General features: G+C 35.1%; 1 protein-coding gene across 1 annotated transcript in view; it reads right to left on the reverse strand.

The window, feature by feature from the left end:
* AK9 (adenylate kinase 9) overlaps positions 1–27800 on the reverse strand; it is a 66803-nt gene that overhangs the window by 29588 nt on the left and 9415 nt on the right. Inside the window, exons 6-18 of the mRNA XM_032184460.1 lie at positions 25889–26062; positions 25077–25202; positions 24515–24589; positions 22926–23024; positions 20687–20826; positions 20423–20603; positions 19811–19955; positions 18679–18801; positions 16728–16861; positions 15955–16111; positions 11837–11951; positions 11357–11418; positions 6732–6833 (exon numbers count right to left, since the gene is read on the reverse strand). Of these exons, the coding sequence (XP_032040351.1) occupies positions 6732–6833; positions 11357–11418; positions 11837–11951; positions 15955–16111; positions 16728–16861; positions 18679–18801; positions 19811–19955; positions 20423–20603; positions 20687–20826; positions 22926–23024; positions 24515–24589; positions 25077–25202; positions 25889–26062 (1633 nt within the window). The remainder of the gene's footprint in view (positions 1–6731; positions 6834–11356; positions 11419–11836; positions 11952–15954; positions 16112–16727; positions 16862–18678; positions 18802–19810; positions 19956–20422; positions 20604–20686; positions 20827–22925; positions 23025–24514; positions 24590–25076; positions 25203–25888; positions 26063–27800) is intronic.

The following is a 27800-nucleotide window of genomic DNA, read 5'->3' on the forward strand; positions in this document are numbered from 1 at the left end:
ATGGTGCTATACCAAATCTGTCACAGTGAGCAAAATAATAAAGAGAGAGCTGCTTCCAACACCATCCGTTTGCCGAAAAAGCCAGAAGTAATTAAAAACTTATTGACAGTAGGAGAACACAGCGACAGAGAAGGAGAAACTCATCAGTTTGTAGGGCTGCATTTCATATCCATGTAGACCTTGTTAGGTCCTGAAAGTCCTGGTATGAAATTCTGTCTCAGCTAGAAGGTACAGAGGTGCCTAGATAGCATCATCACTTCCCTGTCTGTACGATACCACAGCCTCCAGCAGCTGCAGCGTGTTGTTGCTACTGTTCACCTTCCTTGCCCTCCTAGCATTTTCAGCCCTGATTTTCTTCCTTCTCCTGTCATTTTTCTTTTGTATTCTGTTTAACAAGGCTGACATCACTCTCTTTAGCTCACAGACAGAAAAGAAGTTGAGAGCAATGACTGTAATGGCCTGATATTACTATAACCTTGCTGTATGCTGTGTTTGTCTCTTGCCAGAAATGAAGCTGCATGGAAGAGCTTGAACAGGGGACAGAGTGGTTTTCTACTTTGCCATAATTTTCCCCTCCTCCTTGTGTTTCTGTCCTGTTTTGAGAGCAGGAACAGACTTTGACACAAGCAACATCAGGGTTAGCCAAAAAAAAAAAAAAAAAAAAAAAAAAAAAAGGTATTACTAAACCAGAAAGACATATTTAATGCTCTGTATGTTAAAAGCTTTGACCATTTTCTTAAAAATGCAGGGAATACAGTGAAAAAGTGGTTTTTGTTTTTTGCTTGGTTGATGGATTTTTATAGTTACCCCCTGACATAAAGCAGGCCAATAGTCACTATGTGAAATTACAGCAATGTAACTTACATTTTTTGTTTGCCCTAACCTGAAAACTCAAAAAAATGTGTTTCTGGTTCATGAAGAGTGAGACTGCCCTGTTATTGTTTTCTTCTTTAAGAAAATTAATTTATTTCCTCCCCAAACTGAATGCTTATTTTTCTATTGTGAATTGCTGAAGAAATACACAAATGCCACATTATATTTTCCAAAATAGAGCCTGCTCAAAAAATTTTATTACCAAGTATGATGTAGGTGGATTTTGGTGATTAGATATCAGAAATATATGGCAGGAAATAGGACTGAACATAACAGCAAGTGTGGAGATGCTGCCTAACTTTTCTCTAACATGCTACCTACTAAAGCAACATCCAGGCGTGTTAATAGCAGCTGGGATAAGGGGCTATGAACACCTGGCAGCCAGGGAACACATCTAACTAATTTTTTCTGACTTGCCTGGCTAAGCTACCTATGAAGCTATTGTATCAAAGGAAGTATCAGTGCTGTCTTCTAGAAGTCATCAAGTCTGTGCTCTGCCTCCAGTGAGTTAATTGCTGAAGAAATACAGGTAGAGACTCCCATTCTTTTGTCATCAGCCAAATTTAAAAAGATGCAAGCTTTCAGATATGTTCCTCTTTCTGACATTCCTTCATAGCTTAGTAAGGTCAGCCCCTTCCTAGTTTGCTACTCATGCCTATTTCTCTAACCCTAAATGCCATATATGAAGGCAGGCATTTTAAAGTTCTGGGAACTGCAATGCCTACATCTCCTTACAAGTCTAGGTCTTAAGGTGTAGTCCTTTAGAATTAGAGTAAATTCCTAGATACTTCCGTGTTTTAAGAATTTTCTTCTTCTTTCATTTACAGGGCTGAAGCTATTATTCACTCAATATCCCCATATACCTCTATTATATATATGATAAACAGATATTAAATATATCTGGCCATCTATGGCAATTTGCATGCAGGACCTAAGGGCCCTGCCAGCACTGACCATCTCCTGCTCCCCACCCCCTGGAGCACCCCAACCCTGCCCAGGCCCAGGGTCCCACATCACCCTGAGACCATCAGCTCTTGCCCCACTGAAGCTGCAGCAAAGCCAGGCTCCAGCTCCCCACAGCTCTGCCCTGCCTGGCCCCAGCCTCTGTCAAGCCAGGCCCACTCGTGGGCCCATGTCCTGGCCCAGCATCAGCCTGTCCCTGAGGAGGCACCTGGTGACCTGTGGCTAGGGTTGCTCTGGTGCCTCTGGTCCTCTGCCCTGGTGGCCGTTTTGTACACTGCTCTCAGTTCCTGACACGCTGTCCCTAAGGTGAACGGCAAAACTTTATTTTATTTGAGCCACTTTTCAATAACAATAGGTTAACAAAGAAGCATTTTGACGAGTATTTTTGTGATCCTTTATAGCAAAGAATAATTAATGCATTTCCTCTCCTCTTTTTACAGCTTTGAACAGCACATAATTGTTAGACTGACACCTCAGTGGCTAACCTTCCCTGCATTTGAGTAATTTTTAGTCCAAAAGCACAAATGGGCATATCATTAAGCAGAAACACTATGCAGAATTTATGTAATTTGATCTTGAATTAGAAATTAATTATTTTCTTGAAAATGTTTATAAACATTTTCTTTTTACTAAGCTAAACATTCATCTCATCGCATCAGTTATCCTCAGCAATGGCACTGCTGTCTCCTGTGATTCTAAATAGGAACATGAAACTACCTTCCCTTTTATGTACATTAAAATATGTTGTATAAATGCCACAGTTAATTATGTTTCAGTCTACAGTGATGTATTCCAAATGAGACAGACATCTAGCCAAGTAAAACCCGTATAAATCTGGGCAGCAGTAATGCATTATGTAATGATGATTCCATTAGGAACACAGATATCAAGAAAATAAGCAAAGGATACAGTAATAACTAAGTTACACTAACTGCTTTTTGCACATTATCCCTGGCACATTCACACTGTAGAAATCACATGTGCTGCCTTGTGAACCGCAGACCTATTCAAAGCAGTAATGTATGGAAGATGGTAATGTGTATTGTCTAGATCTAGCATTTGACAGAGCATCTTTCAGAGTCCTGCCCTTTAAAAACTTCTCAATTCTGAGTAGGTCATGAAATTTTGAAAATACACAGGCAGAATAATGGATTTAAATGAATCTGTGGCATCATCTGAGACAGCATATTGAATACGGTAACAAATCCACTCTATAGAGGTCTTCCCACATGAACCTTAATCTCAGGAACACTCACAATTCATGCTGTACCTTTTCTGATAGGCTACATTTATCAAATGATGATAAGCAACTTTGATGTTCCAGGTCTGATTCTCTACTCTAGATACATAATTCAGTCATATTACCTCTACCAGAGAGTTTTCTTGCTTAAGGAATCTTATTCAACAGCAATTGTTGCATACTTAGGGAGTTTTTAATAGATTATGTGGCAAATTGAAGAAATGTGTAAAAGAGGGGAGAAGTAACAAAAGAGAAAAAAAAAAAAAAAATTACATTCCTAGGGAAAAGGGACAACCCCAAAACCTTACAACCCAAATATTATTTTGTATTGGCTCTGGTATTTCAACATTGTTATGATAAAAAACATTGCCTCCCTGACATTCGGCTTTTCTCAAACTCGGTCTTGGGGACCCAGAATACTGGAGAATAGTTTAGTAAGGCAACTGCACCTTTGCTATTATATATGAGTTAAAACATTGTGCTTACAGAGGTGATTCACTGTGTGAAAAGATTTTTGAAGAAAGAAACATAATCAAGAAAAATATCTTGAAAAGACAGTAATGACTTAAAAATAACTGGATCTAAAAATCCAAACACATTTCCTGCAGAGTAGGTGTCAGTCAATCTAACCATGCTGTTTTTAATCGGTTTCTTTTCTTTATAACTGAGGTGATAGGAGACAATCCCCCACACCCTTAAATCTGGAGCTTTCACGTGGCATGTCTATACCACAGTCTCTCATATTCTTTTGCTCTGTGTCATTTTTGCTTTTACTGAGCGTAGTTACCATAGAGACAAACAATCCTCTAAGGCTTTCTGCCCCCACATTCTCCAAGTGAGTTACTGGGGAAGGAGAGGCTTTAATGTATTTTTACAGTGTTCTGCTGGTATTAGATATGACTTGTTCTGCCCTCAGTCCATATTCAACAACAAAAAAGATGAAAAAGTCCTTCCCTCCTCTCAAACCCTACCAAAGCTGAGACAGAGAGAACAGAAGCTAACATGGCTTCTTCGTTAAGGGTTTAACCATCAAAATAAACAGACAGGCAAAATGTGGGATAACAGCGACACTTTCATTCCTTGAAACTGATACATATTTCATTATGAACATGTTTTCATTTGTCTTTTTGAAACATATCCTGTAGTTTGTTTAATAAAGACTTTTTATGACTTATAAATATATGCTGCCAAATAATTTTTAGCTAATTACTGTGAAATGCACTTAGTAGGCAACCTTATATTGTATGTGCTGAATTATGGTGTTTGGTAAAAAAACTGTTTAGTCTACAGATTAAGTTGATTCTTTCCACTGCATAAGAATTGAGGTTGCGCAAAAAGCATAAAAATGCATATTTAACATCTTGCTAAAACATTAAATGTTTTATGTTGGATTTATTTGTCTCTTGGACTTCAATATATTCTAAATCTTTTAATAATTAAAATCTAAAATGTTAATTTTAAATACTATAAAGGACCATCCTCATTAAAGACGAGTTGCCTTCAAAATATTTTTTTGAGAGAAAGCTATGATATTATTTCTTATTTATTTTCATTAGGTAATGGCTCTATGGCATGCCACATACTGTAGAATTGTGCCTTCTACCAAAAAGAAGAAAATACAACTCCATGGGAAAACATGAAACAGGACAATGGATCATTAGCAAGAATACGGGACATATTCCCATTATTTACATCCAAAGTTCAAATTCATCCATTTCTATTTTTTTCCAAGATTCCTTGCTGCAGAGAATGGATTAGTAATTTCAGATTAATGTGGATATTTATATTAATTTGAAAGTGGTCTGTAGAACTGGGATTTGTTAAGATCACATGCAGCTATTTGTGAATACCTGAGTTTGTTTCCTGATATATATATTTTAAATTCCCTCATGCTCCCTTCTCTCTCTCTCTCCTTTTTTTTTTTTTTTCTTTTTCCTTTGATCACAATTCATGATAGTGACTTTCTGACTTTTTTTTTTTGTTGTTCCTTCTGATTTCCCTCACTTACCACTTCATCCTGTAAAGAGCACTAATTGGTTTCTGAAGACAGGTCAAGTTAACCTGGAATTTCAGAAAGCCTCACTTCACTTGTTATTTCTATAGATCCCTGTACACATGTATTAATTTGGTATTTAGACTGGACACAGCAGTGGAAGTAGTGGGGTTTTGTTGTTTTTCAAAATGCATAGTACCTGGAACATTATCACAGAATCACAGAATTTCTAGGTTGGAAGAGACCTCAAGATCATCGAGTCCAACCTCTACCTAACGCTAACAATCCCCACTAAACCATATCCCTAAGCTCTACATCTAAATGCCTTTTAAAGACTTCCAGGGATGGTGACTCCACCACTTCCCTGGGCAGCCTGTTCCAGTGTCCAACAACCCTTTCGGTAAAGAAGTTCTTCCTAACATCTAACCTAAAACTCCCCTGGCGCAACTTTAGCCCATTCCCCCTCGTCCTGTCACCAGGCACGTGGGAGAACAGACCAACCCCCACCTCGCTACAGTCTCCTTTAAGGTACCTATAGAGAGCGATAAGGTCGCCCCTGAGCCTCCTCTTCTCCAGGCTGAACAAGCCCAGCTCCCTCAGCTGCTCCTCATAGGACTTGTTCTCCAGGCCCCTCACCAGCTTCGTCGCCCTTCTCTGCACCCGCTCAAGCACCTCCATGTCCTTCTTGTAGCGAGGGGCCCAAAACTGAACACAGTACTCGAGGTGCGGCCTCACCAGAGCCGAGTACAGGGGGACAATCACCTCCCTAGCCCTGCTGGTCACGCTGTTTCTGATACAAGCCAGGATGCCGTTGGCCTTCTTGGCCACCTGAGCACACTGCTGGCTCATATTCAGATGACTATCCACCATCACTCCCAGGTCCTTCTCTGCCTGGCAGCTCCCCAACCACTCATCTCCCAGCCTATAGCTCTGCCTGGGGTTATTGCGCCCCATGTGCAGGACCCGGCACTTGGCCTTGTTGAACTTCATGCAGTTGACCTCAGCCCATCGGTGCAGCCTATCCAGATCCTCCTACAGAGCCTTCCTACCTTCAAGCAGATCGACACACGCGCATAGCTTGGTGTCATCTGCAAACTTACTGAGGGTGCACTCAATGCCCTCATCCAGATCATCGATGAAGGTATTAAAGAGGACTGGCCCCAGCACCGAGCCCCGGGGAACGCTACTAGTGACTGGCCTCCAACTGGACTTGACTCCATTTACCACGACTCTTTGGGCCCGGCTATCCAGCCAGTTTCTAACCCAACAAAGCGTGCGCCAGTCCAAGTCAAGAGCAGCCAGTTTCTTGAGGAGAATGCTGTGGGAAACGGTGTCGAAAGCCTTGCTGAAGTCAAGGTAGACCACATCCACAGCCTTTCCCTCATCCACCCAGCGCGTCACTTTGTCATAGAAGGAGATCAGGTTCGTCAAGCAGGACCTGCCTTTCATAAACCCATGCTGACTGGAATTATTTTTAACAGGAATTCACTACATGCCTTTAATTGCATTTATAAATGTTAAAATAACTTGAACTTGACTATTCCATTATAAATTTCTTTTTTCTTATTGTAAATTTTCTTATTTACAGCTCATTTAGTAAAAACTTGCAGAAAAGGATACAAACAAGTAAGAAAGAGAGATTATATATGCTACAAGGCCAACCTGTATGATTAGATTCTTCATTATGACCAGCAGAATCACCGGACTGTTCCTGAGACACTTGTTCAGTTTCAGGTGGAAGCTGCTCATCATTGTCCTCAAATTCTGTAGGCACAGAAGTAACTTTATTAATTTATGTTCGTTGGTGACTTTAGCATACCCATTGATGGTTGATTGAGGCACTAGAGAAATAAAGATATTTTTGGATCACGCTGCAAAACTTACATTTAATCACCAGCAAAAAAGGTGTTTGTTCCTTTGATGCTTAGGTATTACATACTGAACAAAACAGCCTACAATCAGCTATTTGATCTGCGCAGAAAGGCACATAGATATCTATCAGATGCTACAATACTGTGAAGCGGAGAAGAATAGTACTTAGTTCAGTGCTTTCATGTAAGAATATTTTGAATTCATTATAAGCTACGTGATCTGTGCTCAAACTATGCTCAAAAACATGACCTTGCAAAAGAACACACTCAGTGTTCTACAGATCAGCTCCTGTTGGATGGCAGTGCTTCTGACTTGAAGAAGTGTTTATGTACCTGAAGGCTGGTATAATTTTTCTGACTGTATGAGTTGGTCAATAATGAGTTGGTCACATTTTTCTACAAGCCTTGTTCTGCTTATGCCCTTAGTAGTAAAACACCATTAATATATCTAAACATATTATGACTACCCAAAACTGAAATCATATTATACAAGGATGTATTTTAAAATCTGAAGTTATGGCATTTATTTTTACATATATCTCTTTTTTGGCAAATTGAATTTCTGATTTATGCAGTATCAGGAAGATTTAAATTTCTCATAAACAAGCATCTTCTTATATAGTTAGCAGACAAAACCCCACAGCCTTTAGCATGTGTCAAAGCAAGAAAATTCTTCACTTAGTCTAATTCTTTATTTCCTTTTGATATTCACAGGAATGCAGTCCAACAAAATGAGTTTTGATGCTCTGTATTAAAGAAATCAAGAGTTCGTAATATGCACAAAGAGGAGAATGACATGCAGAAAAATATGTGCAAAATGGAAGATAATTTGTGAAGGCTGCCATTGTGCAAACCCTCACATGCATACATAACAAAATCACAGACAGTCCTTAAGGTATTGGAAATAGCTGTGGCAGAGAAGCTGAGCATGTCTGATTTTCACAGTGTGCCTGAGTACTTCAGAGATTTCATTTACAAGATTGGTGCTGTATGGGAACAAGAAAGACATACAGACTTTAAACAAAGCAAACAGAGAAGATTTTTCTTATAGATGTGCAGAAGCTGACGAGCTTTTCTCAAATCGTAGGCTTTCATTCTTTTTGCTGAGAAGAGATGCATAGTTGTACTAAACCAATATCCCTTAGCCTTTTTTTCTTCTTTGAATAAAAGGCCAAAAACTTTCAAAATTGAAGATATTTGTTATTTAACTGATAAGCTGTTCAAAACCTTTCTGCTTGAAAGTCTGGAATTCTTCTGCCTAAAAAGCTGTGATTATGGGCATTAGAATGTAATTATTGTGTCTGGCTTATGAAGGAGACCAGAAAGTGGCTTTGAAGACCATGCAATAATGCTCAAAGACTGAACAAACCATTCCTGAGAAGATAATATCACTACAGCTTGCTTTGAAGGTTGTGGTACGAGTAATTTGCTATTCCCCTGTCTGCAGATTAATAAACTTTCTTTCTTCAATTTCTGTTTTCACTGAAAAGCTTCCACGTAGAGGTAGAAAAAACAAACAAACAAGAAGATGGGATTGTAGTTACACACCCCACTGAGATACAGCAACTGAGGCATACACATGCATTTGTTCCTGTCCAATTTGCTCTAAGGAAGGGATAATCTCTGGCAGAAAAGCAGGGCTGACAAATAAAGGACAGAAGATAGTCTTAAACCATGACAGCTGCTTGCTTCAGTGGACAAGATCAATTCCATCCAAGACAATGCCAGATTTTATCTCAAGAGTATTGGAATGATCACCCAGATCTACCTGAAGCTGTATAACTCTTCTATATTCTCATGAAGTTATATAGCTGTCATATGGTATAAATAAATCCATACTCATGCAAAACTGCTAAAAAATACTTAAAGACAATTAAAAAAAAAACTCTTGAAAATAATTTAAGCTCGGAATAAGAAACCTGAAAAAGATATGGGGCTATAATTTGCAGCTAGACACTACAAGAGGTCCTATGTAAATTTTTTTGGCAAACCTTCTCCAGACATTTTCAGCATTGGACTTAGCTTCCTAACCTAATTAAATATTTTTGATAAATTCAGCCAAAAAATTTCCCTATGTACTTTTAATTTCATTAGGAGACATGAAAATACATTGCTCATTACTAGAATATTTTTTTCCTTTTAAACACAGATAATATTATAAATTTGAATATGTTCAGTCCTGAAGCAATTCCCATTTAATTCAACACTGAGGTAACAAAGATTGCAGTTACTGAAATGCAACTTATTTATATGACACATCAAAAGAGCATGACTGGGGCTCTGCAGTGTTTTTCTGTGTTTTTTTGTTTGTTTGTTTTGGTTTTTGAGTTCTCATTTTACTATCATAACTGCTATAAAAAAAGCACTGTGAACATATAATCAATTTATATTTTTGTAAAGACGTCACATGGCAAAAAAGCTGCAGTCAGTGTGCTGATGGCACTACATGTGAAATAAAACAGATGTCAAGCTAAGAGCAGCATGACTGAAGTGTTTTTGGTGAGTCAGTGTTTGATTATTGAAACCAAATGTAGGCGTAGGAAAACACGATTTCCCTGAACAAGGACTTATCACGTGTTAATAGCACAAGTGTGTGTGTGACATTATTTCTTCTGTCATTAATAATCGTTGTTTTGATGTACTCAGATAAAAATGAGTTATATATTCAAAATTAAGATGAACTTTGTAGTTTGAGAGAAAGAATATAGTATGTCTGTAGAACACTTTATATTTAATATTTTAGAACCCACTCACTTTGGAGAAGAGCTATCTGTTTTATTTGAAAATTGAAAATTTAATTGAAAGAACAAAGCTAGAGTATTTGTCAAGGAAAGGTAAAACGTTACCTAATAAAAAATAAAAAACAAGTTACTAAATTCAGTGTATCCTATACTACCTTTATGTCTTAGTCCCTTTTATAGATAGATAAAATAAATACCACACTGGATAATGAAAGAGTGTATGAGGTATATTGACAAAAAAGAACATAAGCTTGGCCACAATATCTTTTGACAGAAACTAGTATATTATACCTGAAAGTAAGACAGAAATGGAAGTCTAACCCCTATAGCTGTGAGGGAAAAAAAGAAAAAAAAAAGAATATGTATGTCAATTTTTAATTTCTGATCCAAGCTGTAGGGTATAATTTAGGCTGCCATTGAGCTACCTACATACCCTGTAGCAGAAGCAAATCCCCTGAAGTCCCCAACCTGGTTCTTAATGTAGAAAGAGATACTTGTGCATGGTACTTCATCCTGACAGCAGATTTAAATCAGACAGCAACAATCTTCTAAGAAAGTAGGCAGTGATTGAAGAAGGTAAAAAGGAAGGTTCAACCTTACAATTTTTTTGACCACTGAGATTCAAAAATGTTGAAACTAACCAGAATTAATTTTAAATCTTGACCCAACTGATAGAATTGTCTGAGGTGCAAAATTCCAACTGGTTTGTGACAGTTAGCCTGCCCTCAAAACCAGGACAATTATATTCTCATTTCTTTTTTTTTTTTTTTTTTTGAATCCCGATTATTTAATCAGAACAAAGATAACCCTGACTTGGTTCCTCTCGGGGCCATTGGAAGAGGAGTCAACCAGGGAGGCTCTCCCTGCCTATGAGGGCATGAGACTCATTAAGAGATGCCAGGAAAAGCAGTTTGGGACTGCGAGAGACTCATAATATTATGGGTGGCATTTCAGAAAAGGACCAAAGGCAAGGAGAAGAAGGGATCAAAGTGGACTGTAGAGGAACAAGTGTAGGTAATAGAGGGAGAAGAGGATGAAAGGAAAATTGGGAATAAATGCTCAGACTTGTTACTGGCTGGACCTGGGGACACAGAACTGCAGCAGCCTTGCCTCTAATGGCATATAGGATTCATCAATTTGTAATATACGTTGCTACTGTATTCAGCAATCCTTAACACATGTTAACAGTGCCACTCCTGAAGTAATTTCCATTCCCCTTTAATTGTTTCAGGCTGAGCTTCTTGGAGGAAAACACATCTTCAGACAGTCTTGCAATTTTCTGATTAGCCATTGGCTAAATTCTAACAAAAATTTCTAATTTATGAGGGGGATACAGATTTTTTCATGAGTATGAAGTTTCAATACAGTTACCAACCCACTTAGAAAAGTTACTAGAGAGGAAATAAAGAGTTCTGCCCTTCAGATTTATTGAAAACCATAACTGTGCTGGCTGATTTAATAAACATCTTTATTCTGCAACATCCGTTAAGAATGCCACATAGAAATACAGGCCTGAATCAGTGAAGGAAGCAAATACAGTAATTTGAAGTCATTTTTCTAAATGTCGAATGTAAAAAGAAATTCAAAACTGTAAAATCTGCATAAACACCAAATTCCTAAATCATTTGAAACACATACATGGATAAAATAAAGGTTGAATGATACATACTTTCACCTTTCTCCTCAGCAGCTTCCTGAGACTGCTGTTCTTCTTCTAGTGTCTCTTGCATTTCTCTTCTGTGAGTAAAAGATAATTCATCTTAAAGACTTATATAAATATGAACATAGCAAATTGCAAATTATTAAATGGAAGTAAATATGTGGAAAAATACTGTTCAGAATTGAAATATAATTTGGTTCATACATGTATCATTGTATCATACTTGTATCATTGTCTCAAAATGCTGGGCTGGTAGAAGGCTAATGAAAATGCGTTTAGCAAGATAATCTTCTGCCACCACATGTATCAATCTAAATAAGATAACCCTTGAAGTTAACACATACTGGGTTATTTTATATCCATCAGGTCAAAGCTTAATGTGCTTTTTTATTAAATTTCTGTTGATTGATAAATGCACTGATAACGTTTAACTCAAAGTAAGGATAGAATTTTCTTGTGAGCACTTTATATGTTTAAATATTTAGTATAATTTACCTTGCTGCTTCTGCTGCTTCTTTCTTTTCTAATGCTTCATCTTCTAGTCTTCTCAATATCTTTGAATTAATTTCATCTTTATTTGCTAAGTATGTTCTGCGTAGTATACAGCTGCCTGCAGTACAATTATACAACAGTAATTAGTTTTGTGCAGCTGTATAAAACTAAAGCTGAGTTAGGAAAATTATTTAACAAATAATAAACAATTTTCCTACTTCTTTTTAAAGCCCAGGAAAGGCATATATACCACTGAAATGTTATTATAATGTTTTAGAGCTTTGTTTTCAACTTCAAGCACCTAATAAACTGACACTGGGATATTGGAAGGCTATGATGAAGGCTATAAGGAGAGAGAACACTGAAATGATTTATCTTATATTTCTATGTATCATGCATTTCTCTGGCATTTATTTTGTTTGGATGCGCACAAAGAAAACTATGAAAGAACAAATGAAAAACATTCAAATAAAAATTTAAAGCCTGTGCATACCTGTACTGCTACAGCTGGTTGACAGAAAGGAAGAAATACACTGTTCCTACTAGGAATTTCAACTGATTTATTTACTTTGGCAAATAGATTTATGATACATGGCTGTGTGGCTGAAATCTATTTCCAACAGTTGAACCATGCTAGTTCAGGCTACTTCAAGGAATAGCTTACAAAGTAGTGACTCAAAATGCTATGTAAACTCTAGTACCACATTATTATTTAGAGACAGAAATATGGGAATCAAATAAAGAGTTCAGTAATAAATAAATTGTCCAAAGGGGGAAAAAAAGGAATAACATAAAAAAAAATAAAATTGCTAAGTTCAAGGAAACAGCCATAAACAAAAAGTTACGCTTGCAAACAAGCCTTCTAGCAGACATTATGGACTTGCCTCCTTCACCTCACCTTATCGATACTTATTCCTCCCAAATCTCATGTGGTCACTATTGTCAACTCACATAAAATTTATTTTTAAGTAAACTCAAGCACACGTTATTTAACTTTTAAGAACATCGAGCCTGTGTCAATTTGAAATAGATGATAATTTTGTGTGAATGGTACATATTTGAAATAGATTCTCTTAATTAATATATATAATTCTGAAAAATGGAGGGTGAGTAATGGGATTTTTTTTTATGTAGTTTGTGAACTGATATTTAGATAATTCTGTCTGGATATTCTTTTGCAAAAAGATTGTGAGTTTTCAGTGGCTTTGTCTGGTGGCCCAGATATGTACTTCCCCGACTTTGTGTCTTCTCACAGTGTTATGAAAAACAGCAATGCCAAACAGCATTAATTTAATTAATTATTCAGAATCCAAATTACATTGAACTATAGTGAAGCAGCTTTAATTACTGAATCAACCTATGGAGAACATCTAGAGGAAACACAATTAGTATACTATCTATGATACTACAATTTCAACCATTCTTTCTTCCTTATATACCATCACGTGTTGTTTCTCACTTAAAGGATCAATATTATTACATTTCATAAACGATTTCAGTATCACTTGATCAAATTGAGCAAGTGACTTATAAGCATTTATAATAACAGATAATAAATTAGCTGATTTCCAAGTGGCTGACCTGAGAATATCAACCACTAGTATTAACCAGAAATGAATTTGCTAACGGAGCAGGTTTGTAGGTAGCTGATCTGATTCTGGTTAAAAGAACAATGTTCTTGAAGTGTCCTGTTTAACTGCAATTTAAAGTCTGTTATGAAAATCTCAATGCCAGCATTATATTTCCCTTGCAATACAAATACTATGTCTTGCGTTCAATTTGCACAGGACTGGTTTCAAGCTGAGACAGTAAAAATAATATTTTATCATTTAAAGTAAGTTAGTTCATTTTCTCCCACCTGAGTGAAACTCAGGGAAAAAAAAAAAAAAAGACATCCATTCATATGAAAATCTGATACAGTAGCAGGGATAAAATTAGTGTACAGTCTTATTATCATCTCAAAAACATTAAAAATGGGAATGGTGATTTCCTTCTAAGCTTGAACTCTACTTAAACTTAGGACCAAATGGAGTGCAATTAAAAAAGAAGTCTTTATTCCTATGTAATATAAAGATTATGACTGTGTTAGTTCAAATAGAGGTTACACTGGTGTTGTGAGCATAAAATCTAAATTTCATGAAGATCTGTCTCACTTCTAGGTGGGAAGACTTAGGTTTAGGCTTTAAAGAATCTTCCAGCTATCGGACTATAAAAACAGAAGGTAATTGCATGGAAGAGATGGCTACCAAGAGGATAAAACAGATTGTCCAGATCAGAACAAGCGATCCAGAGATAAGTTTTGAAAACTAGTGGTAGTGGCAGAAAGGTGTGCATTGCAGACCCTAGAGCGGTCTTCATTTGAAAACCTCTGTTATGGACTTCAAGTTCTTCCCTTCCACAACGAAAAAAGGGGGAAATTATTATTGATGAGTTTCAACATGGTTCCCATGAAGAATTATCTATTCCTCAAGTGGCTGATCTATAATAAAGATTATAGACTAGACAACCTTTTCTTTATCCAGTTAATTCACTAATTTCTTAACTTGTTCTTCACTTGTCAGAATTTAACATAGTTCTGAAAGCATCTACCCCACCTCAGTCCTTTCCCTGCAGAAAAGGCTAGAACTTGACTCCTGCTGTCTATTATTTAGTATTAACTAACATACACCATGTTAATATATCACAGTATTGTTGTGTTTATTATTGTAAACAAGACACCATATTAACATCACATTGCTACATACCAACTACATGCATTAAGGTGTTTTTTGTGGTGGGAAGAAATGACAATGCACAGCATTCCAGAAACTAGGTTCGTGACCATTTTAATATTCTTGAAATTTCTGGGAGGCAAAGATCAGGCATGGAAATGCAATGTATCCTTAAGTTCTCTCTGGGACTACCCAAGATGAGCTCTTCTTAAGTGACAGGAACAACAAATATGATTTTTTGACAAGCAGTGGATCTAGAAATTTCTCATAGAAATCTTCATCCCGCTTTAAGTATGTATACAAGCTCCAGCCACATTTTACTTTTTGTTACGATGTTTAAAAGTTAAAAAATTTCACAAAGTCATATAACCAAGTAGTTTGGGTACTTAGCTGAGCTGTAAGGATGATTAACTGATCATCTGATCAAGATGACATGCTTCTGAAAAGCCTTTTTTTTTAAATAGGAAAGCTGCTCTACATAAACTATGTAAGCAATGTTTGTTTTTATATTCAAGGACGAGGGATTTTGACTGATTTTAATATCAGTTACTGAGGTTTTTTTGAACTAAGTGTTAATAGACGTTCCTTTATTGAGGGGCAGTTTCTACTACTGAAAAACATTTTGATAAGAAACTGGATTGAGCAAATAATGATTATATATGATTGTCACAGGACAATGAAACCTGCTGTGTGGTATGAATCAATCAATCGATTAAGACATGATTTGGCAAGCAAAACTGTTAACAATGTATGAATCTGTTTCATTTTTCCATACCTGGTACCAACCTTCCTTCTTGTTTGAAAGCCTGAAGTAAAAATCCCTTCCTCTGCATTCACTGATATTAAGCTATTGTATCAACCTAGCCAAATAGTTCCTTAAATTTCTTTGTCCTCAGGATGGGGAACAAGGTACATCTGCATATAGGTACTCCCCACTTTTCTCTTAAGCAGAGAAAGTTCATAAGTTATAATCTGATTTTGCAAGCAGGGAAACCAATGCACAGGCAGGGAAATTTGACTAAGAGCCACATTAGAAGCTAGTGGTCAGCCAGACATGGAATACAGAGTCTGCAAGACAAAGTCTGCAGGAGTCCAGTGTTATTTACTAGTATTACTGATTGTAAGTAGGAGGAGAATGTAAATAGGTTTGTAAATAGAAGGCATTTACTGCTTTGTAAAGCATTCCTCTTTTCAGTTTTCTTAATTCCCTTAATCTAAACTATACGAAATTTAGAGTACCCTTGTTGATCCACTAAATACTTCCTTCTCTGTTCACTTTCTACAGACTCCCAAAATTTGTAAATAGAACATAACGGCTGGGTTTTCTTGCAGGTGTGCTTTATCTACAGATATCTATTTTCAACACAGAAAATAGAAAAGGTTAAGTTCCACTAGTGTGTATTTACTAACCATCTTTTTCTGTATCCTGCAGACAGACAACAGTGTCAGGTAAAAGTCCTTTTTCTGATAAAGCTGACCAGTGATCTTCTGACAAAGGGTAATTATCCACTACCCATCCTCCTTTTTCTGCAGCACCAGGATACCTGTCTTTGTTCTGCTTCGTGAGCTGTTATGAAATGTTCATTAACGTAAGGTTAATTAACATTAACATTTATGTTCATTAACATAAAAAGACTAACACAGCTTGTGATATGTTTAAAAAGACTGTACGATACAAAATGATTTTCTAAATGTTATCACTCTTTCCCTAATATCATTTCATGTTAATAAAAATTAAGACATTTATAACTTTACATATCTAAATGCAATAAAAACATTTTGAACAAAGAGAGATGAATATGTCAGTAATTTTTAGGGCTGCCTATAAACAATTTATATTCCAGGTTCAAGATTTACAAAACAGTGCATAAATTTAAAGCAGTTCATGATTCTTGGATAAACTTCCAAATACAATTCTTTAACAGTGATTAAGAGTGTAACAGTGTACTTCTTCAAGATATTTCTCCTTGTCTGTAACAGTTTGTATCAACCTTCAATAGATTTGTCTTTCATGATCTTGCTCAGTCTATCATCAATCATATGTAAACTTTCAGGCTGTGTGATATGAACTAGACTGATCTTTCAAATTGTAAAATTAAGAATATATGTATCAATAATGTATGAACTGTTAGAGGCTGCTCTTAGAAAGAAAGTGCTTTGCTATGCAATACTTGTAGGTTTACCTCTGCAATAGCTCTCTCCAGTGTTTCAGCATATATTTCAGGTGACAATATAACTTCAGATTCTGATGCACTTTTTACAGCTTCTTCTACCATCGCTTGAACTTCTGGGTGGTCAGCAGTTATCTCTGACATTTCTAACAATATAGATTTTATTTTAAGGACATCACAAATTCCTAAAATACGTGTTTCCTCTAATCAGGAGCAACTGCTTGCCAACTAAATTAAGCCACTGTATAAGTACAGTGTAGCAGTCATTTTAAACAATATTACACAATGATATTGAAAAAGAATCAAATAGCACTCCCTCTGAATGCATTTCCGAGGAATATCTTAAAATTTAAGTTTTAGGATCTTGATTTGCTGCTCTCTTATTCAAAAAAGAAATCCAAAAACTTTTAACTCTACAGTGTATTCTACTGCTAAATGAAGTATTCTTTCAATATGAATGGAACAACATTTAGTATACTAGAAATATCAGGCAGCTGCGGCATCTGAGAATTTCCTTTGATTTGATTTCTCTTTGATTCTTAAATGCAAAGGTTGATCAGATTAATTTAAAAATTAATACAATGTGTAGTTCAAGACAGTATATCATCAATAATCAAGAAGCCTGCATTCCCTAATATATACAAAATACTCACATTAGATTCATATTATGTTAATAATTACTGATACAATGAACTGTAATTACTTACGAATTTTTTAAAAAAACATTCAGAGTTACTTCACAATTTACATACTAATTTGATAAAATTATAGCATAGTTTGGTAAAGAGCTGTTCTTAGTAACTGCAGTACTATTATGCGAGGAGTATAATCAGCAAAAATGTCGTATTTGCTTTCTTTAATTATGCCAATATTTTTCAGTGATTGTATTGATATTTTTACATGCACAAATATACACATTACTAGTTGCTGTGGTTTTTTTCTTCTTTTTTTTTTCCCCCCACAAATTACAAGCTCCATGGGAAAGAGATAATAGCTTTCTAAGTGTTTCTATTCTGAAAACAAAAAAGCAAACAAAACTCACAACCAAACGGAAAAAACTATAAATAGACTTTACACTTATTGTAGCTACAGACACTATATTCTATTTCCCCACATTCAGAAAATGCTATTTCTTCAGCGATCTCTTTAATACCTTTTGCTATTAAAGAACACCTTGAAAGGAAGATCATGACTGAAGGAACAATTGTTTTCCTTTCAAAAAGGCAAAGGAACATGTAAAAACTACTTCACTTCCCATGTTTATTTCATTTCCATTTTAGATCCTTATAAATATATTTAATAATGTCCATTATTAATTGTATACACCTAATAATCCATTTTCATCACTTACGACAAAACGTCAGTCTGTTCTGTACGAGAATAAATCCTAGTATTTGTAAACCACGTCAGGCTTACAAACTGTTTTCATTTGTTTATTTTAATTATCATGAAAAATGAAAAAAATCATGAAACTATTTTCATTTTGCTTATTTGTTTATTTCAACTAATTAAAACACAGCATGCTTTTAAGTTTCTCATATTCAAGTGGCAAAAAAATCTCATTATTGAATTTAGATCCTTTCTTTCTTCAGTTATTTTTGTGTGTGTGTGTGTGAATGTACACTTGTTCCCTTATCTACGAAAATTTTCTGAAATGAGCTTATGCTATAAAAACACAAAGTGTAATTGAAACACCAAATTTAGCTCCTACAAAAATCAGTGGGAATTTTTTCCCTGTATAGTAAAATGGTATTAATGAGTTAACTAACCTAGATATATTTTCAATTACAAAATTAACCATTTCATTTTGTTTCTTAAAATCATAGTATCAGCAACAGAAAAAAAATTAAGATAGTCCTACAAGTGTAAATAAGAAAAAAAGATTATCTTTCACTTTTTAATGTCCAAGACACAGTGAAGGCATGGAGTGCCATGCTTAGAGTAGCTAAGATTTGCTTTTTACCTTCTTGGATGATGTCAGATTTTACCTCACTACCTTCTTCTTCCAAGTTTATTTCTTCTCCCATTTCAGTGGTTTCTTCAGAATCATCTGCTTCCTCGATACTACTAAGTTCCTTCAAGTCTCCTATAGTTATGAAATCATAATAAAGTCATGAAAAAACAGATAAGTAGAAAATCATTTTATACAAATACTTCACCACTAAATCCATTTGACTAAAACATGCCAGCTTTCCCTTCATGAACTCCAGCCTCCCAGTCTGTGAAAGCCCCCAAACAACCTTCTAGGAACTGTAAGCACTTTTCAAGCCCTGGCAATGGACAAGACTTGTACCCATCAGAGACACAAACAGCTCTCTAGTAGTATCATTTGTCTATATGCTTGTTTTTCTCTTTAAGAGAAAGATCAGAATTATGACAAAACACAGAAAAGAGTAAAAAATACATACATTCTGAACACTTCTTCATTTCAACAGGTTTCTTACCCCCACACCTGATCCCCAAAACAGAACAGTGTGGTTCTGTTCGAGCTAGATATCATCCGAGTGCATTAAAAGGCTAGCACTTTTTGTTTAAAGATGTTAAAAGAACATGTTATTTTAATTCAAAATATTTCCAGACTTCATCAAGCTGCAGAAACTTAGGCAGCTGAAGAAGTCTAGATATGGCCAGATATGCAGAATCTTGTGAATGTGCAATCCGAGACAGCATATTTGGAAGGCTGCCCTAAGGTGGAACATCTGTAGTTCGTGAATTTACACAAGTGTAGCAGACTAGCTGCTTTCTTGAAGAAAAATTCAGTTTTGAAAAGATTTAACTTTTCAGAAAGAAACTCAAAGGGAAAGATTCCAACCAGGATGAATTGGAATCAACTTCTTCTTTCAAAAGGAGCTCAGAAAACTTTCTTGTAATATGGTTCTCAACTTCCAAATATTTATATATAATACCAAAATATTGAGCTCTACTTAGATTCCATTCACTTCACGTTCTTTTGATTTATATAACATACACAGTACACACAACAACTTCTGTAATATTTTGTGAGTAACTTAGAGCATTTCTCAGTGACAACAATTGTTTCCATTAGATAACCTAAAGCAACGATAACTTCAAAGACCACAGAACATCTTAATTACCTGGCTCTTTCAACTGGTTTTCTGATTCCAACCTATCTTTCACTGCTTTTATAGCCTTTTCTACTGTATCCCTTCGCACTTGCTCAATGTTTTGTTCTCTTGATTCTTCTATGTGGAGCTGAATGAGTTCTGTCATATCAAGAACCTAATGAAAGTACATGAAAAAATCATAATTAATGAAGAATAGACATATAGCACCAGATCTAACAGCTACACAGTGAAATAAATTTGGAAAAGTTCTGCAAATTTCAGAAAAAAATACATATAATTCAGTGAGTTCTTCGTGTGTGTGTCTAAAATACTTTCTAATTTGTGATTACATCTAATTAGCTTAGGTGCAACAGATAGTCAAAATATTTTTATGCTAAGACAAATAACTGACACAAATATTTGTCTCACATAGAGGAGAAGTAAAAGAGCGGTTTTTGGAAGTTAGCTACTTTTGTAAATGAATTTCATTTAACTACTATTTTTGCATAGTATGTATGCTTGCAGTATGTTTGTTAATATTTGCAATATATATGTTAATGATACAACAGAAATAAGAATGTTTTTAACTGACTTCCAAGCCTCAGCTAACACTCGTATTATATAAGGTATTTATTAACCTACCTTTCCTTTATATTTGTTTGCAATTAGCTTACAAATAGTTGTTCTTCCAGAAAACGGAGGGCCAAATACTAGTACTTTACAAGGAGGAATTGGCATTGGTGGTAACAGGTAAGGCCGTGGATTCAACATGAATTTTTTCAGTGCCTCTGGGGATGACAGTACATACATTTTACCTAGAAAACTTAAAACAGAAGATAAGCTAACAATTTAGACAGTTGTCTTATAAAACAGAAATACAAATAAGAAGTGCCAAAATCCACTAACCTGACAGCCAGTTCTGGGTCTCCCATTACAATATCACCCTCCTTTAAAGCCACAGGACATGCTTGTCCCCATCTGCTTCTACGCCATCGGTATCTGGGTGCTATTTGTTTGAATGATGACAGAGCACGGAAAAGTTCATCCTGTTTATTAAAACAACAATAATGGCACACGTAATTCTTGTCTGAAGCTACATATACCTTGTTCTATATAAATTAGCCTTCTGAAATATTTTGTTGGAAAACAAGCAAACCTAAAAAGAAAATCAAATCATGAATTTGAAAATATTTAAAAACACATATATATTTCAGTATTGTAGTACAATTTAAGGAGAAACTATTTAGGTTTTCAATTTTATTTAATAAAAAGAGCACTTGAAATAGTTCCTGTAGGCTTCACTAATTATTTTCAGAAGTTAAAATATGTAAAATAAATAGGTACAAGTTAGCCAGTTAATGAAGAAGACTGGAAGTGAACGAGATTTCTTCTAAAAGGGATGAAGAAAGGACCAAGATCTGGGAGGGGGAATAGCAAGGCCAAAATATTTCTTTCAGGCATGCAGAAATGTCACATGACAGGAATAAGTTTAATAGACCTTTACAGAACATGAATACTGGATGAATTCTAAGGTTTAAGGTGACTCTAAATTACCCAAAATAGTACAGACAAGTGCTAACTATGAAGAACTGCAGAACAAGCTTCAGGATCTAGAAAGCTGGGCATTAAAATAGCAATTTTACATATAAAATGATGAAATGTCATTGACTCTTACTACTCTGGAGCAGATCTTGGAGTTTAAAATATTTGGGCAATGCCCAACAGCAGTCAGAAAAATGAACTGAATATCAGAAATAGTTAGCAAAGAGAGAGTAAAATGTTTAGATACATTTTTAAATTGTATAAATCCTGCCCTCTTTTTTTACTGCTGTGTGCATTCTGCTACACTAATCTCAGAAAGTATGCTGTAGAATAAGTTTCAGAAAAATGTGATGTGATGGATCAATGACACAAAATGGTTTCCATGCAACAAGAAATGAGATTAAGTAGATAGAAACTCTTCAGTTCAGGAAAGAGACAGCTACATAAAAACTGTATGGAAGTCTGAAATCATGAGTTATTAGGAGGCATGTAAAAAAAACAAAACTATTCACTGACTTTTCCATGTGAGCAGCTAGAGGACTAAAAGGTGGCAGGTTTAACACAAAGGGAAGCAATTCTGTATATAACGTCCAGTTAAGCTGCAGAATTCCTTGATCCAAACACTGCACATGCTAAAAGCTTACACACAGAATAACACAAACATATAGACTAAATAAATAATAGGTATAGACCTCCTCTGACGCAGAAAGTCCTTCACTTGTGAATTTTGTCAGGGACTGAGAAAACAAACAAATGGATTTTTTTTTTGCTCTGAAATTGTATAGATGGGTTTCCCCAGTTACAGTACACATATATTCACAGTATTCATATATTCAAAGTTTTGTTGAAAAATGGTGAAAGATGACAGATCTTTTTTGGTGAAAGATGACACTGCCAAGTGAATGCAAAGATTTTTGGTTTTCAGTTTCGTTTGGAATGGCCACAAATTTTAATTGTCATGATTCAGCAAAATTCAACAGTAACTTGTCATGTTTCTAAATAACTAAAGGAAACACAATGTATGTGAATTCAGCAATATTGCTAAATTCAGCTATGTTGCTAAATTTGTATTAGCATGCTATGCTTTTCTTTCAGGAAAAAAGCAAAGATTGAACTAAGAATCAGCTGCTGAGGCTAAAATTTGGCTAAAAATTCTTTGGTTAAATCCTTTGGCTAAAATTTCTTCAAAGGAATTCATTCTTCATCCATTGCTGAAACAAATATTTTGTTCAAAATCACCTAACTTTTTTTCAATCACAGATTTATTATTTTTTTTCATACAATTTTAGGTGGATTTCAGTCCCAGAGTTATCTTGAATTCACATTTTTTGAAAGTTGAGGTTCAAAAAATGCCTTCATTGTGTCATAGAAGAAACTGGTTGCAGTGAAACAAAGATTGTAGAATCACAGAATCATAGAATGGTTTGTGTTAGAAGGGACCTTACAGATCACCTGATTCCAACCCTCCTGCTATGGACAGGGACACCACTCACTAGATGAGGTTGCTCAAAACCCCATCCAAAGATGTTATAGTATAAGCTCATAGTAGAAAATAAATATTTGTATAATTATTACAGTCAATAACATTTTAGAGCACACTTACATTTTCCAGTCCTTCCAGCACTTCTTCTTGCTGACTTTGAAGTCTTGTTATAGGAGCTCCATTTAGAACACCCATAGATTGAAGTCGAACTACAACTGACTGAAAAGAAAACATCTTAGTACCAATCAAAATTGTTTTTGTGATCTGAAAGGACCCCCAAAGTAGTACTTAAATTGTAACTTATGGTCTATATAATGGCCACATTATATAAATAATACAAATGTATATAAAACGAGGTCCAATTTCTAACTTGAAGCCATGCTAGTTATTCAGTGGAGCTCTAACAACCAATTTGGTATATACAGGCAATGTAAAATGCTGAGTCACAGCCTTTGTATCTCCTCAGTATGCTGTGAATCCAAGGCCTTCTAAAGGAATACACTGGAAGGACTATTTCCTACAAAGCAGTACAAGTATTCAGACGACCTCCATTCTGTGCCAAGAAGACTGGAATAGGAGGAAAATCTCTTTAGGAGATCAGAATATTATGCACACTTGAAAGCAATACAACTTTGGGTAATTTATTTTAAAAGATACTTATTATTGCCTGCCAATGAGAATCAGATGATAATGAATTTAATTAAGTATTTCCTGAATGTGATCTTGCTTGAATGCAAGAGTTCTTGAAATGAATAAGCTAATTTTGTCATGCTTGGACTAGTTCCATAATTCTCTTTGCCTTATTCATAGGTTAAATAGTTGGAAATCACTATACAACTTTATTGCATTTAGTATAAATTTCTTGTTGTGATGTTCACAAAGAGATCATAGATGACAAAATTTTATATTCCCACTTCTCAAAATTTATTTATTTATTTATCTATTATTTACGACCCATAGAACTACAATTGATAGTAAAGTCAAGCTTAAATTTAAACACTTACAGAATTATACTCAATTTAATTTGTTTCAAACAACAGAAGGGAAAGTGCAGGAACAGCTCACATCCTGCATTCTCAAAGACAATCTCTCATTTCATTTTCAACCCCATACTTTAGGTTCTGATTGGAAGTAACTCTTATTGTTGAGGCATTGGATAAGATTATTTATCTTCAAAATTTATCATTTTAAATTTTAATAGAGAGAATGAGTTGCTGTGTTATAAGCCAAAAATCTAGATACAAAGACTCAGAAGATCTGTCAAATGGAAAAAAATGAAGTGTCTTCTATTACACTGTAAAACAGTAACAAAGATAATAAGAATTCTGTCATTTTAGACACAAGCACATTAAGCCAATTCTGTAAATATATCATTTCAAAAATGTTTTATTTTCATATGATAATAATTATACTTGACACTAATACAAGATATAAAGCAGTAAAACCGCATGGATCCAATGCAAATGAGTTTGTAACCTACCTGGAAACGTTTTCCTGTACCACACATGTAAGCCTGGGTGCAGTGAATTATATAGTAGTTTCAGAACAACAAAAGCAAGCATTTCAAAGGTGATGTTTTCTATTAATAATTAAGTGAGCTTTATACAGAACTTAAAATTTTGTTAACACCTTAAGAAAGAAAGCAATCCAAAGAACTGATAAATTCCATTGTTGTGGAAGTTAATTAAGTTGGTGTATAGCTTACTTACTGCAAAGAGTTCGTCTGGCTGCTGATTTCCATCCAGTTCAATGAGATATTGAGAATCCTGTTCAGCCATCAAGTCCTGTTTAAGAACAAAGACATGCTCATCAACTGAATGTACCTAACCATGTAATGACATTGAAGCTCATTCTGTTCCTGTAAATATTAAAGGTTGGACTATTGTGGACTTCAGAAAAAACAAAATTCATTATGCTGATGACTTAAAAACCCTCTACATTCTAGAATAGAAACAACACACACAGATGACAATTTTGTATTATTGATTTCAGTATTAACTACAGAACTTGGGGATATGTTTTAGCATGCCTTGTGCCCACCTCCATGAAATAGGCCTCAAACTCAAGTAAAACCCCTCTGTTGTGGTTTAACCCAGCAGGCAGCTAAGCACATTATTTCTTCTCCTAAATACAAAAACACAGGAACATACCAGCCAATATAAAGAAAAATAACTATCTCAGCCAGAGCCATGACACCCTGAAAATAGTGTAAGATATTTTAAACAACTTTTTTTTTTTTAAGCATTATCATATTATTTTGCTTTTTCTTACTTCTAAAGAACGAAGCATTATATCCTTATACATGCCAACTCTTTCTTCTGCATTTTCAATAAAATCTTCAGGCCTTTGCACTAATTGATGCAAAATTTCTGATGTCTTAAGTGAATCTTCTGCAATCTGAGGAATCAAAAGTTTTTTCAGGATACAGAAATAAAATAATGTACTAAACTAAATTTTGTCTACACTCAGAAGTAAATAAAGTAGTTTTCAGAAACATTGCAATGAGTGTCCAGTGATTGTTGACAAAGATCCTACTTCTGATGAAATGCAGTTCCTGGAAATTGAGAGTAATGTGACTGGAACTTGCACTGTGTCTGGCCAGAATTATAAACCAGAGCAACCCAACTGGAAGTCAAAACTAGTAACTTCATGAAATAACACAAAATCTATTTGTAGTAGTCTAACACCAAATATCGTGTTAGACTCTATCTTGCATATATCCAACACGTAAAACATGTTACAATAAACAAAAATTAAGAACTTGTATTCGCTCAAACCAAGATTCAAGGAAATATAAAGTCACCATTCTTCTGGTACACCCTTTTAACTTACAGCAAAAAAGATTTCAGTGACTTCCAAGTTAGAGGATTAATGCAGAGCTATACAATAATCACCATTTACTGTAATTTCAATCTACCATTTAAATATTTTCCCACATCTCTTAAAGCAGAACAGAAATGGAATTAAGATTACAGCTCAGAAAAATTAATTCATAATGTAGTATGGGATATTTTAGAACTTGTTCTGCTTTGTCTAGAGTACATTCTAATACTTTGTACTGTTTAGGAATTAGCAGTATTTACGTCTTCTTCTTCCTGCTCTTCAATTTCTTCTTCATCCTCCTCTCCATGCTGTTCACTATTTTTCTTTTGCTTTTCAATAACTTTAGGATCCCATTGGTTCCTCTGATATACCTGCCCCGAATCAGGGTGTTGCCTTTGTCCCGATATTCTCTGGCATAAGTCATAGTCTGAACACTAGCAAGGAATAATTAAAAGAAATGTGTTTAGTGGACTGCTATAACAATATTATTTTTCCTTAAACTGCAGAATACCGGGGAGTGGGAAGGGTGGGCGATGGGACGGGACTGTTTGGCAAATATTTGGATTCATAAACTTCTTCCCCCATAACTTTCTAAGTAAATATATATATTTTTTTATAAAGCAGCAAAGTTACTTGGTGCAAAAATAAGTTATTAAAAAGACTTAATCACTTGCATAGTTACTCCCCTTTAGTATTTTACATTGCATATCAGGAGTGCAGCCACAGCTTGAGCACATTTTGCCATATCCGTTTTTTTTTCAGGTGTAATTTATGGATAAAAGTCTTTTACAAAGAGGCTTGTGATTGCTCTTGCAATTAATGCTGAAGGGGTTTGGACTTGAGCAAGATAAAACAATTTTAATAGGTGCCTCTGACCTCCCAGATCTTCACTAGTACCCAAAAGCATAGTGCTATTGTCCAGAGGTTAAAGGTTTTCAACAGTTTAGAGCTCTGAGAGAACAAGTACAGGTCTTTCTATAAAACCACCTGCAGACAACGTTAGTTTAACAATAAACACAGGTAAATCTGGATGTGGTCTTAACATGGATGTCTTAAAATTCTACTATAGAATTGGGAATCGTGTGCAACAAAGAAGAAATAGTCTTCCCTTCTGAATGGCTAAAACTTTCAAATATACATATGAAAAACCTGAAATAACAAGAAAATATTGTAGTTAATAAATTCGAAGAATGCCAGAAAGGGAAGATTGATTTCTGCAGAAGAAAATAGAGCTTTTGTGATCACATTGCTAAGTAAGAGGCATACTATCTATGCTCATTACCTAAGGTATCCCTTGAAATATAACAATACTTCAGGATATTTCTACATTTCTGCTGTAACAGTGAGTCATACAGCTGACATTGACTACTATATGACATAGCACATTTTGAAATAGGGAAGAAGAAATTTGGTCAGATATAGCTCTTTTTTTCAAAGGTCTTTTTTCTTTGAGAGCAAAATTTCTCTAAATTGATCTGTAATAACAGTATTTCGTTATTCCCAGAGATATCTAGTATGTCCCCCATTTCTTTCTTTTATAATGAAAATAGTTACAATTCTGACATATCCATGAAAACTGCTAAAACCCAGCAAAATCAAAGGCAAAATTATTTATTTGAATTTGGGGCAAGGATTTTTAATGAGCGTTCCGTCTCAGTTTTTTCCAAGAAAATGATGTAATTACATGAAGTAAAGAATTCTGTTTTCTTTCTAGTGTAGCTAATATCACTCTTCCATATGTACTGCTCCATATGAAACTATACAACATCCATTCTCAAGAGCTGGGATTTCTCACTGCCTGATATTAAAAAAAAAAAAAAAAAAGGTTGACTTTCTGTAGCTGAAAAAATAAAAACAGCCTAGAAAGCAGCACAAATATTTGTTTATTTAATGTTTTAAGATTTTTCCAAGAGAAAAAAAATGAGGAAAAAAAATGTTTGAAATAGGCATTCATGCATTTTAATAATGCATGGCCAAACAGATTAAGTCTGGAAAGTATGGAATGTAAGGAGCCTTGTCATTAAGACATTGACTTAAATCTGTCAAAGTGATAGACTCAGTCCAAGCATGAAAGTTTAGCATCTGACAAACCACATAGATCAATGCCTGATCAATCTGGTGGCCTTCTATGATGGAGTGACTGCATCAGTTGACAATGGAAGACTGACCAAT

The sequence above is a fragment of the Aythya fuligula genome, chromosome 3 (genome assembly GCF_009819795.1).
Source record: "Aythya fuligula isolate bAytFul2 chromosome 3, bAytFul2.pri, whole genome shotgun sequence".
Lineage (NCBI taxonomy): Eukaryota > Metazoa > Chordata > Aves > Anseriformes > Anatidae > Aythya > Aythya fuligula.